The 20214-nt window shown below is 34.1% G+C and overlaps 1 protein-coding gene across 2 annotated transcripts in view; it reads left to right on the top strand.

The window, feature by feature from the left end:
- The first annotated feature begins 1252 nt into the window (after window positions 1-1252).
- The window catches only part of Arap2 (ArfGAP with RhoGAP domain, ankyrin repeat and PH domain 2), a 167253-nt gene continuing 148291 nt past the window's right edge, over window positions 1253-20214 (top strand). For both annotated transcript variants that reach the window (XM_076864252.2, XM_076864251.2), the window contains exons 1-4: window positions 1253-2296; window positions 17038-17096; window positions 18188-18264; window positions 19506-19597. In XM_076864252.2, coding sequence (XP_076720367.1) covers window positions 1398-2296; window positions 17038-17096; window positions 18188-18264; window positions 19506-19597 — 1127 coding nt within the window. In that variant the 5' untranslated portion in view covers window positions 1253-1397. The remainder of the gene's footprint in view (window positions 2297-17037; window positions 17097-18187; window positions 18265-19505; window positions 19598-20214) is intronic.

Below are 20214 nucleotides of genomic sequence, written 5' to 3'. Positions count from 1 at the left end.
ATACCTTAAGAGCAATCAGTATGTAATATACGCGGAGTCAGAGTGGTGTCTTTCAAAGAGTTATTTCAAGATGTGGTTTCTGGAAATACTGCATCAAAGCTTGCTCAGAGAAATATACCTTGTTGTGCCTTGTTTTATTACTTGGGTATGGGTTTTATGCATATTATGAACTTTCCCCTTTTTATCAAAGCATAGTATACAGAAATTTGCACATATGCATTTTCATAAACTGAACACACCCACATAACAGCAGAGACTGACTTTGTAAAAACTTTTGTGTTGTTTGGGAGGAAAATGAACCTCTCTGAATTTGCTGTGTTCCTCAGAGGAAAATGTGACCTTTAAACTTTGATCTTTTAGTTTTGAATTAGCATACTTCCTGCTATCTAATGTATTTAAGAATAGATAATTATTCACTAGTCTTATCTTGTACGTTAATATCAGTTGTTTACATATAATGCTGCCTCCTTTTTTGAAATGAAAACTCTTGACCTTAGGTATATATTCTACCTGCTTTTTAAGGTTCTGAAAGAAAGTATAGTGAAACAGAAAGTTGTGTTTATTTAGCTACTGCTAGGAAAAATTATCTAAAACTTGGAAATCAAAAGAATGTTTATCAGTAGCTTTCATTTAACAGTTCCAGCCTGTGGATATTTAATTTTAATTATAATTCCTCACATGGTATTTTTTTCCTGCCTTATAGAACATTAACCGGTTTTTAAAAAAATCTTACCTAGTTGTTTTATTCTAATATTTTTTGTTTAAAATGCCTGTGTGTGTGTGTGTGTGTGTGTGTGTGTGTGTGTGTAATATAAGTAAACCTATTTCACAAATGCTCTTGGAATCAGCCTTACCATCTTACTGGTCCCTCATCAATTAATGAGATGAGTAAAACATTTTACACGTTCCCTTCATGTTTGTGAGTCTCTCTCTCTTTTTTTTATCCTGTTTGAAAATCATGGTTTGACACTATCATAACATTTCTGCTTTTTACCTTCATATATAAGGATGCACAAGGCAATGTGCAAAAATTCCAAACTCAGTTGTCTTACTTTCTGTTGTGTTTTCAGGGAAGTTTATAATGTAAAATTAGGTTTTAGTAGTTAAAGTATCCTGGACTAGTGATGTAGTTCAGCGGCAGTGTGTGCTTAGCATGCATGAGGTGCTGGATTTGATCCCCAGCACCACCAAATATATATTAAGATAATTGAATAAATTATTGTTTTTACCCCCCCCCCCAGGCTTAAGCACATAAAATGGTTATTGTGGAGAAAACAACATTTTAAGAAACTTTTCTGTCACAAGTTGATAGAAGAAAAACCAATAAGAAGAACACCTTCTTTTGCGAGATCCTGTTGTGCTGTTTTAAGACTCAGTTTAGTAATGAAGTCACCATTATGTCCTCAGTCAGTGAAGTAAATGTTGACATCAAGGATTTCCTAATGAGCATTAATTTGGAGCAGTATCTCTTACATTTCCAAGAGTTTGGTTTTTATACCGTGAAGGACTGTGCAGCAATAAATGATAGTGTGCTACACAAAATTGGAATATCACCTACAGGGCACCGTAGGAGGATACTTAAACAGTTACAGATAATATTGTCAAAAATGCAAGAAATCCCAATATATGCAAATGTTCATAAGACGAAGAATGGAAACAACTCAAAAGATCACCACCATGCTTCCTCTTCTGATCAGAACACCTGCAAAGAACTTTCCAATTCTGGTTGTATTCAGATACCTAGCTCAACACAGTTGGAGACCTTTACAAAAAATCTTGATCAAAATGATGCTAGTATGGAAAATAACCAGTCCCTTGAATCAGATGATAAGCTATCTCTTTCTAACCAGGACCTCCCCATTCCAGAAGAACAACACCTGGGTTCCTCTCATGAGTCTTTACTTGGTAGTGAAAATATTAAAATAGAATCTTTGACTGCAAAAAAGGCAGTTGATCGTACAGTTGAAGAACAACAAGCAGAAAAAGTTGATTTGATATCCGAAAACTTCCGCAACCTTCCTAATACGAAACCTGAATGTCTCTCTTCCTTCGATTGTTCAACCTCAGAAGCAAATTCTGGAAATGGAGCTAATGGTTTATTAGAAAGCTCACCACCATCACCCTTCTTTGAGTTTCAGGGAGAAATGGTTGTGAATGATTTGTATGTTCCGTCATCTCCAGTCTCAGCACCCATGAGAAGTCGTAGCAAGTTGGTTTCAAGACCTTCCCGCTCTTTTCTGCTAAGACATCGGCCTGTACCAGAGATCCCAGGGCCAACAAAAGGAATTTCAGGGAGGTAAGATTTCTTGTAAATAAGCCATAAATATTTAATGTAGGGAAATTTAGTTATTTTAAACAATGATATTTTCATTGTTCCTTCTGAATTTGACTTACTTGCATTTACATATTCATACAGCCTTTATTTTGTCATCTTTTCAAATTTTTTCCCTGCGCCAATTGTATTTTCCAGTGTGTGTTTCCAACTTACAACTACCTAGGACTCTTCAGCTTTCTCCTATTTAATTGGGGGAACATTGCATCCCCTAATTCTACCTGGATCTTCCTTCCCCTATCTTCCCTCCATTGTAATGTTCTCTTAGTGAAGTTCTCATATTTGAATTGCTGACTCTTATCTCTCCAGCAGATTATTTGTTCTCTGGCAGGGAATGTGTCTTTTAATGTTTGTATATCTATTGCCTGGCATGGTGCTTGGCACCAATTAATAATTCAATACACATCTATTAAACTTTGTAGGAGCCATTGTGCTAGGAGGAAAGAAAGTTAAGAGAAATGAAAGAGCTTGCAGTCTAGTTTGGAAGACAGATGTAATAAGATAACAGTACAGTATGAACCCAGGTCCACAGAGAGAACATCTCTGGAACCCCAAAGAGGGGCCTCAGGTCACCAGTATCCATTTTGGGGTAACTGAATAGTTTGAGAGAAGCTGATTTTACAGCAGAGAAAGCTTTCATCTGTTTCTCAGAGTTGCACCTAAAATTGTTGTGGTTTACTCCAGGGTTGGGGTGGGCTCTTATTTTTTCCACCAAGAGTCAACGCTTCTCACTCTGCTGGGAGGTATGAAGCTATTCAAGTTTGATGGTTACTGCAGTGTTTTACAGACTTCAGGCATAAGTCCATGGCTGGCATTCCTGTAAGATTCCCCTTTCCAGCTTGAATCTGTGGCTGCTGCTGATTTTCTTGCCCTGAGGTACCTTTGGCAAGTTGTATTTGCAATAGAAAAGGTAGCAATTTATTATTTGCAAGAGAAAACAGGCAATTTACAACTCTGTTAAATATAAGTATCTCGTATTAGATCACCAACTCTGAGGGCATAGTTCCTAATTAATTTCTCTACCTTGGCATCCCTAATATTAGTAAAGTCTGATGTTTACTAGGAACCAGAAGTTACAGTGCCATTTATTAAACACCTAGGTGCTAGTTTGGGTTGTAATTTTTGACAGGTTAGCCTTATAGCCCTGTAAAGTAGGTAGTGTTCTCTGTGGTCTTCCTGTGAGTAACAGACCACCTGAGGTTAATTCTCCTAGGCCCTCCAGGGCATTTAACTGGTGTTTCATTCTACTACATTCTGACTTCTACCTTTTTAATAAATATTTTTAAAAAATTTGATTGCATATATAAGAATTCAATTATTAGCATTTTAGAAGGTCACTAATTTTTATACAAGCGTTTAGCTTTAAAATGTTTTGCTAATTTTCGGCAATTAAAGGAAACTAAATGGAAAGTCACAAGTTTTTAAATGTCAAAAACTTTCTGTATGAAAAAAATCTAATATGAGTACACAAAATAAAACTCTATTTTTGCCCCATTAGAATCTTTGTGAGAGCCAGATGGGAAACATCAGTTAGGAAACATTTAGTTTAAGGTTCAGACATTGAGTGCTGCTTTCCATGAATTTCACAAAGAATATTTTAATACTCATTTAAGTGGTAGAGGGGAAGCAAACTGCACTTGCATCCTCTGAGGGTCCTGGTTTAGGTTGAGAATTAAATCGACATAAAACAAATCGACGGGGGGAAAAAAACTTAGATTGGTTATCACAAGTAAATATTTTATAAGTTTTACGTAGGACAAAGAGATGAAGACATGAAGAAGGTGTTAGTGAAACCCTGAATAGGACAAAGAATACCAAGATGTGAAAAAAAGTAGCTGAGTTACCTGGGAGGTTCAAAGGGTAGAAGTTATTTTAACAAGGTCTACACAGGTTTCTTTAGGGCTCCATCATCTCCACTTCTGTCCCTGAGGATAAGAGTTACTCCTTTCCCACAGGAATTTCATCTGCTTTTAAGGAGCAATAGCAAGGTCAGAGTGATGTTTTTTGCACTTGCTGTTTTTCAACACTTGAATGAAATGACTTTAATTCAAAATAGTGAATATGCTAGAGTGGTATGTCTTTAAGTCCTTCATTTATAAAGGTAGTCTTTGCATCATGTGAAAGGTTATTCATAGCATAGCATAGTCTTTAAAAATTAAAATTGAAATAGCATGAAGATTAGTAGTCACTAATTTGTACTAACTATATAACAGCACCGTTTTCAATATGATTTTTAGGGCAGATAACCCATTATACCCTTTCTTTTCCTTGATTATGGTAGTAAATAGAAACTATGCTGTTGTGCCGCTCAGATCATAACATGAGCTAGAATATTAAAAGGTTTTTAGACTTCACTGTATTTCCTGTCGTTTTCTACTGTATTATAAATAGCACTCGATTAGCACTATTTTAAAGTGTTGTGGCTCTTTAAATAAAAATGGTTGATCATGGAATCTGAGTTTCTTTTTAGTCAGATAATAACATTCACAAATGACATTTAGTGTATCCCTTGGTATACTAAATAAGAATTCTTTTTTTTTTTTTTTTTTTGGCCAATGTTTTTAACTTAATCACTAATGAAAAACGTCTTGCAACTCTTCAAAGGAATATGATGCTGGACATGTCTTCCCTTCTTTCTCTCTGGTCACTGATCTTTCTTGCCTTCTTGCTCCTGATTTATCTGACTTCTACCCTGCCTCCTTTCTCCTAATTTATCTGACACAATCTCCTAATTTATCTGACATTCTGGTGTACTGCATTGTCTGTACTTGCCTTGACTTGTTGCTGAATTCCTGCCTGCTCTTTTGGAACTACTGGGGACAATGAACCTCAGGAAATCTTTTTAACTCACATCTCCTGGGCCAGAACAGAACCATGCCTGAGGGATCAGCTCTTTCATTATGACCTTTACTTGGAAGTCTCTTAGTCCTTAGGAGTCCTCAAGCAGAAAGCAAATCCAACTTGCATCTTGCTTTTTCTGGGGGAATTTTGGGCTTATCCTGTGATGCTGCTCAGGAAAATCTTGAGTCAGGAAGGAATAGGCATTTTAAGAAAACTAAAAGAGATAACTTTCTTCTCCTCTTTCCTGGTTTAATGATTTTTATACCTCTTTAATGCAAATATTTTTACTTGGCTAAGGTTGTAAAGCCTTCTCATTTAGATATAGGGCCTCTGACTAGAGGGAAGGGAAATTAACCAGGAGGCAGAAGTCATGGGAAGGGGATGATATGCATGCACGGTGGTGCTGTGCTTAAGTATATCCCCTGTAAAACAGATGAAACCTAAACTTATATTCTCTAGCCTGCCTGGAATTTCTTATGAAAAAAATCTGAATGTAGATAGTTAGGAATGGGAAATGTTGTTATTATAGCATTCAGTATCAAAAATATGCATATGCGGAAAGTGCAAAAAGCGATTCTTTGCTGCACTGAATATGAAAAATAAAGAAAGCCAGCATGACTTTTTCATGTCAAAAAAAGTTTCATATTTCATGTTTTAGCAGAAAAATGCTTACCAATCCTAACATCCAGTTTATTTTCTTTGAAAAAGCTTTTTTGATTAGCTCTAAGAAAAAAATATAGGCTTAATTATTTGCAAAATTTTGACTTGAACATCTGAATAATTGAAATTGAAACAATAGATTTATCATTAGAGGGTTAGGGTATCTATGCTCGATAAACTTTGTAACTTAAAAAGCCATTTATTTTTACATTATTTTTCATAAATAAAAAGTTCTACCTTATTTGAAAAAAATATCAAGTTGAAACTTTTGCTAGTAGATTTTAAAAAAAATGTCATACTCTTGTCGACATATGTGTTGAATCTTTCTGTAATGATCATTTGTTCTTATCCTAAGGACAGTTTTTGGAACCTCACAGGTTAAGAATTATCTGTGCCTGGTGAATTTCACAGTGTTTATCTATGCTGTAGTTAACCTACTACCAGGTTTCTTAATTCAGGTTTGTGTATGTTAGGGAGATACTATGAAACCTCAGAAAAGTTTTAAACTGCCATCTATAAAGATTTTTTTAAAAAATTGAACTCTGTGACATGCAGTCTGTTTTAATTGTGATAACTGCATTTTTTAAACATTCTGTGAAATGATTATCTGTATAACATGTGCAGCTGATTTGTGTGTGTGTGTGTGTGTGTGTGTGTGTGTGTGTGTGTGTGAGATTTCTTTGCCTAGGTAATACGTGAGTGTAGATCATAAAGGAGGATCTCTGTCTGCTGGACATACATAAAAGCGGTTATTCATTACTTTCCTTCTTTTTTTAATTTAAGTTCTTTAAACTATTTTAATATGGATATCAAAAAGTTGCCTTTGCTTCCTCTGACACCACTGGGTAGTTAAGCAGCAGACATTTATTTTCTCACAGTTCTGAAGTCAAGATGCTGACATGGTTGGTTCTGGCCATTGGTTTCTCTCCTAGCTTTCAGAGGGTGGCCTTATTGATCGATCTCTTCTCCTCAATCAATGATTGAGGGATCTTCTCTGATGTCTCTTTGTGCAGGGAAGACCACCAGTGTTACTGGTACTGGGCCCTTTACTTATGATCTTCTTTAACCTTAACTAATTTAGATAGACCCTGTCTTAAAATATGGTCACCTTGGGGTTAGGGCTTCAGCAGTTCCATTTTAAGGATACGCAATTCTGTCAATAATAATAGTTTTGTTTCCTCGTATAGAAACTTGTTAATTCTCTATTGAAGGCATAGGAGCATTTTTAGGTGAAAAAGTTTGATTTAGGCCTTCAAAACCAATAAAAGTAACGTGGGGAAAATATTCACCTAACATTTATCAACATTAATATCCCCCACAATCATTGGTGTTTTAATTTTTTTTTTATTTTATTATTTGGGTTTTTAAACATTATTTGTATTTGAACATACATTTTAATTTATTGAGAAAGCAATTTTTCCCTTTTAATTTGCCCATTTGTTGACAATCTATAAATCATTTTCTGTCTGTACATATATAATTTATTTTCCCAAATCATTTGCATATTGTATGGTTTTTGAGCCTATCACCAAAGACATAAACTGTGATATGTTTGCAGTGTTTGGAACATGTCCTCAAGTATTAGCTCGTAGTCTAAACCAAGGGGGATGGAGAAGGGTTGTGACACAGGGTGAAGATGAGGTTACAACTCCTCTTGTGGAGAAAAAGCAGCACCATCTCGGTTCATGCAGTTAAGCTCTAACTGGTTTCCTGGCCAGGGACTGTAGTATGAGTCATCTTTAATTAACAATTTAAAAATCACATAAAAATATTCTTATAGAATTATTTATAACATGAGAAATATCAGACCTATAGAAGAGTATGCATAATGATTTTACCATAAAATAGCATCTAGATATAAAAAGTAATCTTGCCATAGTCGACCCAGACCTTAGTTGATGGAGAAATGATAAATTCAGCTAACTGTTGTGCCTCCTCTGTGCCCGGAAGTGATCAGTATTCTGAAGTTGGTGTTTTATCCTATGTATGTGTATTTTTGTACCTCTACTGCAATGCAATAGCATTGCTCTGGATGTTTTTTTGATTTATGAAAGTGATATTCTTTTGCAACTTAGTGTTTCACTTAATATTATTTCTGAGATTTCTTAATGTCAATGCATATTATGCATCGACTTCTGTGTAGTATTTTATTAAAAGAAAAAAAGTTTATTCTCCTCCTGCGCATGAAAAATTTTCACTATTATCAACGAAGAGTGTACATTTTGAAGACTTGAAGACAACAAATGCACACAGTTAGATTTACCAGTGAAACTAGAGTTTGAGTGAAACTAGATTTTCTGCTTTTGCTGGCTGGTGGGTCTATATAAGCTTCAGGCTTCTGCATCTGAGAAAACCCATGTTAGTAATAGGAGTTATCACAGCGGGGGATGCTCACTGGGGTCAGCTCTGAGGATCTCAAACAAGCAAAGCTGGATTCTTCTCCACTACTATCCAGTGGTTGTAGCTCCTGAGGGTGGGCTCTGCCCTCCAGTGTCACAGAAACCCCAGAACCTCACTGCCAATTTCTTTCTAGGTCTTCCTCTTGAATATTTGAAGAATGAAATCTATGGACAATAACAGAAGGCAAGAGTGAAAGGATTAGGACTTATTTTAAATGAGACAAAAGAAGTAGAGAGAGTTCTTGGTAGACAACATGGGATGTAATAGTTCATTACCATTTAGGTATGCTAGTCTAGGTGTTAATATTGTTATCAGGTTAAGGCCATTGATCAAAATGTACGTTAAACAGGTATTAAGTACCAAGGCTGTTGGCTTCTTCTATGACCACTCAATTGTCTGTTTGAACTTTCCCATAACCTCCATTTGGACCCCCCTCAAACCCCCATTTTTCATCCCTCAGGACAGACTTGGATGGAATGTTTGGAATGTTTCCATAGATTATTTTCATGGAGTGGTCTTTACATTTGGAAAAAAAAAAAAATGTAATAGAGGCCCATTACCTTGTCTGATCATTTTACTATCTATCCTGTCTTACTCACCAAGAGGACCAACCATTCTCTTCTCTAATTAAAATAATGGTAGGCTTGTTTTTGCTGACTGTTTATGTAACCAAACATAATGGGCTCACTCCTTGGTGAGTGTAAAGCCAATAAGCACAACCAGAAGTTAAAATGAGTAAGGAAAGTTATTGCTTGTATGAGCAAGGAGAGCAATAGAAGTAATGCCAAAAGAAGTGTCTCTAAGCATAAACAAAGACAGCAAGGTGCATTTATTTGGGAAACTCATGCAAATGCATATTGGAAAGACTTATCACATGTAGAGCCTTGGCACCTTCCTAAAAATGCTCATTTTAAGATCATGCTTCTTCATATAACACGTGTTCAAAATGTTGGAGGGGAGTGCCTCCTGGGGACATAATTCAGCATTATAATGAGCAAAGTTTATTCTGAGTTACCTAGAAGAGTGACTCAGCATGACTCCATGATTTTGTCTGATTCCTGGAGGGCCTTATCTTAACAAAAAAATAACTTGAACCGCTGTTAGTCATTCAAAGTGGCAGCAGCCCCCAATAATTTCTGCCTGTCAGCTAATATTTACCTTGGATACATACTGTCTTATGCTCTTTAGAAGAATTATCTTATTCATCATCTTTATATTCCTAGGCAGCAGATTTTGTGTTTTCTCCCTTTAATAAATGTGGAAATTAAGTTCATAGCTGTTAGACGACTTTGTAATCATATAGGGTCTGTTTTCCTGTGGCCCAGAGAGTCAGTGAATCTAAAGGCAGTGTGATGGAGAAAGCAACATCTTTATCAGCATCTTAGAAGATGATTGGTTCTTGCCTTTTGATAGTTATCCTTTCCCCTAAAGATGAATTTTTTAAAAGATTTTTTTTTTTTAAGGGAAAGTATGTGGGTCCCAGATAGGGTTGTGCTTCCGTTATCCAGTTTAGCAGTGTTTTCTACAACATGGACTGTGTGCACCTCGTCTTGTTCATGTAGCGTGGCAAGAGTTGCAGTCCAGTGGCTCTAACGATGACCTTAATGATCACGGTTTCTGTGTTGGTTAGAGTGGTTTGTGTCTGGATTTTGTTGTGGTCAGCATTTCTGACAAGCACCCTTCTAGATGTGACCTTCTGTAACACAGAACTGGGGAGTGCTCACCAAGTGGGGGGTTTGTGCACATTTCCAGCTAACTTTAGTGTGCAGTGAATCTGCAAGACATAGGACACAAAGATAAACTTTTGAGAATTGGGGTAGAGGGCTTGCTTTTGAGTGTGTTCAACTTGATCAAGATCACAAAAGCATAATGAGAGAAGGGATGCTGAGTTTTTAATTTTTGCTGTTCAACCATGATTCTTGATTAAATTTAAAAGTTTTTCAGGGTAACTGGTGGGAAAATAGTACAGAAAAAGGCAGTCATAAGATTGAATGCTGGCTTTGTCTCTTGTTAGCTGTGGAACTTGGGCTGGGACAGCGTCTCTTCTCTGCTGGTAGGATCAAGATACCTTGTCTAGCTTGTAGGACTGTTATGAGGAAATAATGTGAGATGTGGATGTTTAAAGCTACCAACAAAATGCTTTGGGCTCAAAGCATTCATAGATGAAAATATATGTTCATAATGAAAATAGAAATTCATCTTAGTGTTTCCAAAACAGATTTTTCCTTTGTAGATCCAATTTTTCATCTATAGTAGTTCAGATGAACTTGATTGCTAGATTTGGTAGTAGGTGCATGTTGAGAGTAAATAAAACTCATCACATTTTTTAAAAAAATATATTTTTCTTATGGCAAGCTAAAATGAAAAATAAAGCCCTATAAATACCAAACATTGTTATATTTAAATAGTTCAAAATGTTTTTTATTTGTGTGTGTGGTGTGTATGTATGTACATATATATGATGTATGAGTGTGCCTCAATAAAATTCTGAGACTTGTACCTGATATATTATAAATGCTCAGGAAGAATTAGCAATATTTATTATAAGGTACCAAAGATGTAGGAAATTTGAGTACTGCTCCACTCAAGGGCTCAAATCATTACAAAGTATTAACACACAGTATTTGTGTTAGTCGTATATAAAAGTATGGAAACAATTAATAGCTGTATAGAAGTATCAAGAATCTGGAGATATTAAATAGTGAATTTTTTAAAACCCTTTGACGAAATTCTGTGCCTTTCCCTTGCCAAAGGCGGTTTCTATCCTGATTTTAAATGACAATAACGTTCTTGCTTTTGAAGAAAGCTGTGTCTCTTAAAACATTTCCAAATGGTACAGTTTTGCCTGTTTTCTGAACTTAAATAAGAATGCAGTCATGTGAGTATTTTTTTAATCCAGTTTCTTTTGCTTAACTTTGACATTTATTTATGTTGTTACCTGTGGTTATAGTTTGTTCATTTTTACTGCTGTATAGTATTTTATTGTATCAATATTCCATGATATCCATTCCTTATTGTTGGCATATAATTCATATTTTCAACATTATTTAGTATTTAGGTATATTTATATATTTATAGATAACACATATATATATATATGCACATATATACAATCGACTTTATTTTGATGTAATATACATAAAATATATTTGAGTATATAGATGGTTGAGTTTTGAACAGTATATATAACCATGTGATCATGATCCCAGTCAAGCTATAGAGGACATTCCCATCAGCCACCACTCTAAGTGAATTCTCTTGTGAGCATTTCCAGTAAATTCCCCTAACCCTCTGTATCAAGCAGACATTGATCTCAGTGTATATTAGTTTTGCCTGAATTTCATACAAAAGGAATTACACAGCAGGTATTAGTTTAATATCAGGTATCTTTATTCCACATGTTTTTTCATTTGAACCCATGTTATTACATATCCCATTGTTCTTTTTATGGTTGAAGAATGTTGGTTTGTGTGGATGTCCACAACTTATTTATCCATTTGGCTTTTTACATGCATTTGGGTGGTTATTTCTGGAGGGTATCTACATACTTGTGGAGTATATACCAAGAAGTGGGATTGCTGTGTCCTAGGACATGCATATCTTCTTTGGTACAAAAGTCAGAGTAGTTCTTTTAAAGTAGTTGTACTAATTTGTATTTCCAACAGCAGTATGTGTACATTCCTCTTGTTTCATATCCTCGACAACATTTTTTTTAATTTAAAAAATGTTAGTCATGTAAATAAATGTATAATGGTATTTCATTGTGGTTTAAATTTGCATTTTCAAATGACTAACACGATTGAAAATGTTTTAATATGTCTATTGGCAGTTGGCCATGTTTCCATCTTCTTTGGCATAATGCCTTTGCACCTCTTCACCCATTGGGTTCCTTCTTGGTGGTGGTTTTGAATTGCACTTTATCTTTCCCAGTAATTTTAAAGAGTTATTAGTACCCCATGGGTATGAGCTCTTTGTCAAATATATCTCCTCCTGGTCTGCATACTGTTTTTTTTTCCCCCTTGGTGGTGACTTTTTAATGAATAAAGTTCTTATTTAATAATTTAGTCAAAATTGCCAATTCTTTCCTTTTTAGTTAAAACTATTTGTGTCTTCAGACACATGAAAACAGTTAACTTTTTATCAGCTGGCTTGTTACACTGGAAATTATAATCCACCTTGAATTGGTTTACACATGGTCTGAGGTAGGAGCAAAATTTCACTTTCTTCTGTATAAAGAAATAATCTACTTACTGCAAAGACTGCTTTTCTCATGGCTTTGTGACATCTTTGTCTTCTGAGTGACCAGGGGTTCTCTTACGGGCTCTTTACTACTTCAGTAGTCTGTTGTTTATCCTTTTTATCAGTAATATAGTGTCTTAATCACTGTAACTTTATAATGAGTCCTAATACCTTAAGAGTTTGTCTTAATATCTCCTCATTGTTCTTGGCCCTGTGTTTTTCATATACGTTTGGAATCCACTTGTTAAATCACTCTCCCCACCCCCTTTATTTATTTATTTACTTATTTATGCTTGGGATTGTATCCTGTAGATTAATATAGGCGGTTTCATAATATTTAGTCTTTCATATGCTCCTCTAATTAGATTTTTCTATAACCTATTATAGATTATTACATGAATGTTTTATACTTTTCTAGTTGCACTCCTGAAGATCCTTTTTTACATTTGTTCCTAGTTTTAATAGTTTTGTTTTGATTTTGTGGTACTGGGTTCTGAGCACAGGAGTACTCTACCTCTGAGCTACATCACCAGCCCTTTGCTCAAGCTAAGTTGCCCCAGCTCATCTTGAACTTGTGCCCTTTTACCTCAGCCTCCCATGTAGCTGGGATTATTGGCTTGTGCTGTTGTGCTCAGAGGGTTTGGTAATTTTTTAATGCTCTTATCTGTGATACACTTAATGTTTCCTTTTGTTTTGTGTGTAGGATTTGTGTATATAATTTTACATATCATATATACAAATAATAAATTTGTTAAATCCATTTCTAAACAAGTCATTTGAGGCTTGATATACATACAATAAATTATAACCATTATGCTTGTAATTTGATGAGTTTTGAAAGATAAACTTTTTTCTGGAATCAAGAATCAGAACAGTTGTATTAAACCTGTTTCCTAGTGTCATTTTATTGTCGAATACCTCTTTCAAACATGTCCACGTTGAATTTTGGGATATACTTCTCAGTATGTGACTTCTTTTGCTCAGTATGACAATTTTAAGACTATTTCATATCATTATGTTTATTATTGATTTACTTCTTTTTAGTACTCTTTGTGTTTATTTGTTTTGAAACCTGTGTGGTATTCTCTTGGATCCATTTACATCCATTCATTTGTCATTCATTTCTTGATGATCATTTAGCTTTTCTTAAGTTATTGATTATTGAGAAAAGAGTTCCTTTGTAGATTTGTATTCAGGTATTTTTTCTGTGGCTATATGTCTTTAATTTTTGTTTGTTTGTTTGTTTCTAGGGTTGGAATATCTGGGAGTTTAAGTTAGAGTAATCTCTATCTTTATTTGAAACTGCCAAGCAGTTTTCCAAAGTGGATGTACACCTTTGTATTTCTGACAATAGTCTTTAAGTATTCTCATCTTTCTACTTATTTCCTGGCATTTGCTTTAAATAACATTAATTTTAACCATTCTATTCAATGGCTATCCCATTCATGCATCTTCTTTTGGAAAGTACACATTTAGGTTTTTGTTCATTATAAAATTAAATTATATTTTTCACTGCTACATTGTAAGTTTTTTTGTTGTTCTTTTTATTTTGGGCAAGACATGTGTCAGAAATATATGACATTATTAAGTTTTACATTTTAATAAGGTTCAACTTTTCAATTTTTTGAAAATTTTGGGTTTTGGTTTTCATATCTTATTGAACAAATCTTTTCCTACTCAGAGAGTTTAATGATTTTTCTTCCTCCGTTATTTTTCAGATTTTTAGTTTTAGCACAAATACTTGGGTCTAAACTCCCATTTAATTTAATTTTTATGTATGGAATGAAGGAAGGGTTGACATTCACTTCTTTATTACACTGACATATCCACTGTTAGTCACATTTGTTGAAAGATTTTCTGCACAGACTTGCTTTGGAAAATTATAAAAAATCAACGGGTTGTGGATGTGTGGGATGATAGTTGGACTCCATTTCATCTCATGATTTACATGTCTGCCCTTCATCAAATGAAAACTTATTTGATTTGACTAAATGTTGAAATTATATACTATAAATCTTCTAATTTTGTTTCTCTTTTTAAAAGCGATTTTGGCCATTCTAGGTCATTTGTCTTTTCATGTAAATTTTAGAATCACCTTGTTAATTTCTATTATGAAAACTTACTGAAATATCGTTTGAGGATGTGTAGAATCTATATATCAATATGGGAAGAATTTGAATCTTAGCACTATTGAATCTTTCAATCCTTAATATGGTATATATGTCCATTTGTTTAGGACTTCTTTAATTTTTTCTCAATAATCATTTCTATTTTTCCAAGATACAGGTTTTGTTCACATTTCGGTAAACTTATCAATTAGTATTTCATATTTTTTTATGCTGTTGTAACAAGAGTTGTATTTTAAATTATTTTTCTCAGTTCATTGCTAGTGTATAGAAACCGTATTATTCAGTATTTTGTTGCTGTAACAAATACCTGAGAAAAATCAACTTAGTGGAGGGAAGATTTACTGTGGCTCATAATTTCAGAGATTTGAGTCCATGGTTGGATAGTTCCATTGCTTTGAGTCTGAGGTGAGGTAGAATATCATGGCAGAAGGGCAGGGTGGAGGAAAGCTGCTGAGCTCATGGCAACCAGGAAGGAGGGTGTTGGGAGGGAGGGAGATGGGTCAGGGGGCCAAGGACAAGAGATACCCTTCTAGGACATACCTCCAGTAACCTGTTTACTGTAACTTGGTCCCAGCTCCTAAAATTTGTAATACTTCCCCCTAATGCTATAATGCTACCAGATTACTAATTTATCATTGGATTAATCCACTCACAAAGTCAGAGTCTTCATGGTCCAGTCATTTTTCAGAAGAGCTATCTCAGAACATGGCTACATTGTGAAACGAGTCTTCACATGAGTCTTGGGGGACACTGCATATTTAAACCATAACAAGCATACTGAATATATTTATATTTACCATTATGCTGGGCCCTTGCTAACTTGTTAATTGGAGAAGCTTTTTGGAAGGTTTTAAAATTTTTCTTACTTGCAAGATATGCTCTCCTTTCAAGATACCTTTTTTCTAATCTGCGTGCCTTTTGTTTCTTTTGCTTGTTTTATTGTCCAGCCTGGGAACTCTGAAATAATGTGAACATAAATGGTGAGAGTAGATTTCCTTGCTTTGCTCCAAATCCTTGGGGGGAAACATTTAGTTTTTATTAGTTATAATGTAGGTTTTTCATAAATGCTCTTCATTAGGTTAAGGATGTTTCCTTGTATTCCTTGCTGAGAATCTTCGTCATGAATGGATGTTAAAGTTTCTCAGTTTATTTTTCTGGATCTTGATTTTTCAAATAACAGTGATTTCTTTTGATAAATCTCACCTGGTCATAATATATTATCTAATTATATATTGCTAAATTTTATTACTGTTTTTTTTTTGCATCCATGTCATGAGGAATATTTATCTATAGTTACATTTTTGACTGGTTTGGTTATCAGTTATATTGTCTTTGTAGATTCCCAAAAATGTTGCACAGGATTGCTATTGTTTATTCTTCGAGTGTTTCTTGGATTTTATCAGTGAAGTATCTGGGCTTGGAGTTTTTTGTGACTTGATGATTACTTACTAAATTCAGTTTCTCTGATAGGTCTGGGAATTTGATTAAACCTTGTCAGATTTGATACTTTAAGTCTCTTAAGGAATTTGACATTACATCTAGTTTTTTACTTTATTGACATAGTATTCTTTAATAATCCATAATTATCCCTTTAATCTTCAAAGGCTTTGTAGTGATATCCTGTCTCATATATATATATATATATATATATATATATATATATATATATATATATTTTTTTTTTTTTTTGCTGAAGTTTGTCAATTGTGTTGATATATTAAGGAGCCCAATTTTGGTTACAGTGAGTTGTAAATTTTATCCTTAGTCTATTTCATTGATTTCTGCTTTTTGTTATTTCTAGGCTTCTAATTACTTGGGGAGTTATATATCTAAGAGGAGTTAAGGATGTCCTGATCTTCCGTTTAGGTGGGAAAAGTAGTAGAACTGTCATATTGTAGCAGGTATTCCTTCTTTTATCAACAGTGTATCTCCATCATTGATGTTACCAAGTCAAATTGTTATTAATTACCATTAATATCTCTTCCGAGACTGTGAAGATCTTTGAAAGAGGGGTTTGGATGTTTTTCATATTATATTCATAGAACTAAACACAGTTTTGTACTCTGCGGTATAAAGTTAATGACAAAAAAGTACGTAATGAAATATAGTTAACAAATGTATTCTCTCAGAGGTATGGCTGGCAGTTCTGCAGTTATGTGTATAATAACATTGAGCAAATACATTCACTTACTTTTTGTGAATTATAGATATGAAATGTAAATACTCCTCATAAAATCCAATGAGATCTCTTCCTTTAAGACTTTGTGGAGAAACACATTGTTGGAATTTGGTCATTCTGTTTATTTCAAGTCAGACTTATTTTTGAATGTTGGTGTCTGTTCCTATAAGATATATATAAGATGTGTATATCTCGATAACACATCCTTTATTCAAGGTATTAAATAGGAGCTCATAACTTTTCTCTTTTGCTTTAAGCTACTTCCGTGAGAGAAGAAGTGCTACTACCTTACCTGGAAAATCTGTGACACTGCAAAGTGAGTCTGTGTGTTTAAATTCTCTATAAATTGATTAGCTCATTTTATACTCTTAAAAAATGTGTTAAAAAATTCTGATGGAGAAGGCAGACCACCTGTGGTGAAGGGAAAATGGGATTAACTATCTGCTGTTCATGTTACTTCAGATACCCTAAAAAGTGAGTGAATAAAAGAAAATAATATACACTTAGACTCCTAGAAATTGCACATGCTTATGTAAATATCTCTCTCTCTCTCTCTCTCTCTCTCTATATATATATATATATATATATATATATAGATATATATATTTAAATACCAGTTTCATTTAGCATTTGCCTCAAAGACATTTCACTAAATTAGTTTCTGGAAGATTGAGCTACAGGACAAAGATGTATGAAAAGTGGTTTTGCCATGGTAACAAGAAAGGGCTTGTATTGTTACTCGGGTAAATCAACCTTTGGCAGGGGCTTTTATTTCTTTTTGAAAATTCGGCTTATACAAGTTCAGGAACATTCTTCTTAACGATAAAATGACAAGCAATTGATTACCCTTAAATCTTTTTCTTTCTCCTAGCAGAATTACAAGTTCTTAGAATTTTTTCTTGTAAATCTTGTAAATCAAGGATCCTTTTGAAATAACTTTTTTACAGGTGTTTTAGTTGCCATGGTACTAGAGGGATTAAGTGGATTCTGATATCTTGAATGATATGTAACTATTAGGTTAGGGAATGTTTATAATGTTTTCTGAACATTATCATAAAGATACTTTTAGAATATATTCTTACTTAGGAATTAGCATTACAATTGGCACAGTGATAATTTCTGTTGAATGTAGGCAGTACTTGGTTATATTAATGTAGATCTTAGAGGTCTGCATTAGCAGGAATGATTTTTGAAATGATGATTTGAGGACAGAGATGACGATTTAAGAATTAGTGGTTTTGAAGTGTATGTACAGTGAAGGTTGGCAAGTCTACGGGGAGGGCAGACAGGGGTGTAATTTAGCCTCAGTTGTGATATTGCTATTGGGTGATTAAATACATGATTTTTTTTTGTACTATTCAACATTATTCATCTTTACCATTCTCATCCTGTAATTTTCCCAAAAAGATTCAAGTGAGGAGAATTCATCATCCATCTTTCCTTATGGAGAGACTTTTCTCTTCCAGAGACTAGAAAATTCCAAGGTTAGTCCCATACATTTTATTTATTTATTATTTTTTTCACTATCAGATAGTTCTTTGCTCTACCGCCTATATGTGTCTTTTCATTTTCTTGTAAGCTATTTGAAGAATGCATTGTATTGAAGAATTAAATTTCCAGAGAGCAATATTTCTGTTTAGTAAAATTATGGTAAAACAATAGCATGCAGACACATTTTTATTTTAGGAATACAGAATAGTGAGTTTTAAATATTTGCCAGAAATAAAGTTACTTTAATTAAACAACAACAACAACAACAACACAGAAACTCTCCAGATTTTGCATTGCCTTATACCCAAATGCACACTTCCTAAGTATAATATAATTATAATTATTTATATATTTTTAATAAATGAGTTCATTATTCAGGCTTTTCTTTCAAAGACTTGTACTCTTTTTGCTATTTTATTTCTTGGTCTTGATAAAGGAGAATTTGAGAAAACATATAGCATAGATTAAAAGTACATGAATTTTGTACATGAATTCTTGATTGACATCTTTTTTTCTAAGTTGAATTAATTAGCTAATGATTTAAATACCATAGTGAAAAAGGCTTCAAAATGTCGTAATGTAGACTCTCTAATGAAATCTTTATTTTGCTGAAAATTAAAGCATTTAGACATTTGTTTAATAACACTAAACTCTGATATTATATGCTTTAAAAAAATTTGGTATAGGTAATTGAATTCAGGGGAACTTTACCTCTGAGCTACATCCCTAGCCCCTGGGTTAGTTTTTTGTTTTGGTTTGCTTTTGAGACAAGGTATTGCTCATTTGCTGAGACTTGTAGTCTCTTGCTTCAGTGTCCTGAGGAACTGGAATTAAAAGTGTGCACCCCTGGGTCTGGCAGATATTATGGATCTTTGTAAAATATTGAAAAACATCCCCAGGCCAGGGGTGGTGGTACATGCCTATAATCCTAGCTGCTTGGGAGCCTGAGGCAGGAGGATTGTAAGTTTGAGGCCAGTGTGGGCTAAGCAAGACGCTATCTCAAAATTAAAAAGGGCTGAGTATGTATGCAGCACTGTGGTAGAGCACTTGTCTATAGCATGTACAAGGCCCTGGGTTCAGTTCTAGTACTGAAATAAATAAATAAATAAATAAATAAATAAATAAATAAATAAATAAATAAATGTCTTCAAGCCAAGAAAGCAAAACAGTGTGTGTGTGTGTGTGTGTGTGTGTATATATATATATATATATATTTTTTTTTTTTCCCCCACAGAAGAGATGTATAAAGAATGAATTTTGGACTCATGAAGAAACAGTCAAAGGAGAAGCAACTACTGCAAGCAACTCATTTTTTATCAAATCAAGGTATGAGTTCATGATTGAGGATTAATTCTGTGCTAAAATTTAAACATCTATGTTTATGATGGAAGTTAAAAGCTTTCCTTTCTAAATGTCTCCGTAACAGGACCTGTTTTAATAACAGAATTATAGCCTGTAGATTGAGTGGTGATACTCTGTAGCAGACTATTTTTGTCTGATCCTAACTGCAGCCATTCTCACTGCCTCAAGTGACAAATATTTGGTGCCCCTTGATTGCACCTCAACAGTAGGAGATTATGTTAATATGAAGAATGAAGGGACAGCACAAAGACCATGGAGCTGCAGAGTTCTCAATGATAAAGTGTCCTTTCTATTGAGAGGTTCATTGAAAACAGAGGTGTGATAGTTACTCAGCTATTTGGGTCACACAAGAAATTAAACAGAATTTTTATGCACCAAGTTATTTTTTTCTCTCAGTTTCAATGGGACTTGAGATGCTGGATCATTACCTACCATTCATTTTGTTTTTCATTTATCCTTAATTTTCTAAAACTAACATTGTTGTGGGTTTCCTTAACTTCAAACTAAATGATGAGTATCTTTAATAAGCATTTGATATGAATCTGTTTGATGTGGAAGGGCTCATCTAAATTGTTCTTTAA

This window comes from Callospermophilus lateralis, chromosome 8, assembly GCF_048772815.1.
Source record: "Callospermophilus lateralis isolate mCalLat2 chromosome 8, mCalLat2.hap1, whole genome shotgun sequence".
NCBI lineage: Eukaryota > Metazoa > Chordata > Mammalia > Rodentia > Sciuridae > Callospermophilus > Callospermophilus lateralis.
This window is presented reverse-complemented; position numbering and strand designations above follow the sequence as displayed.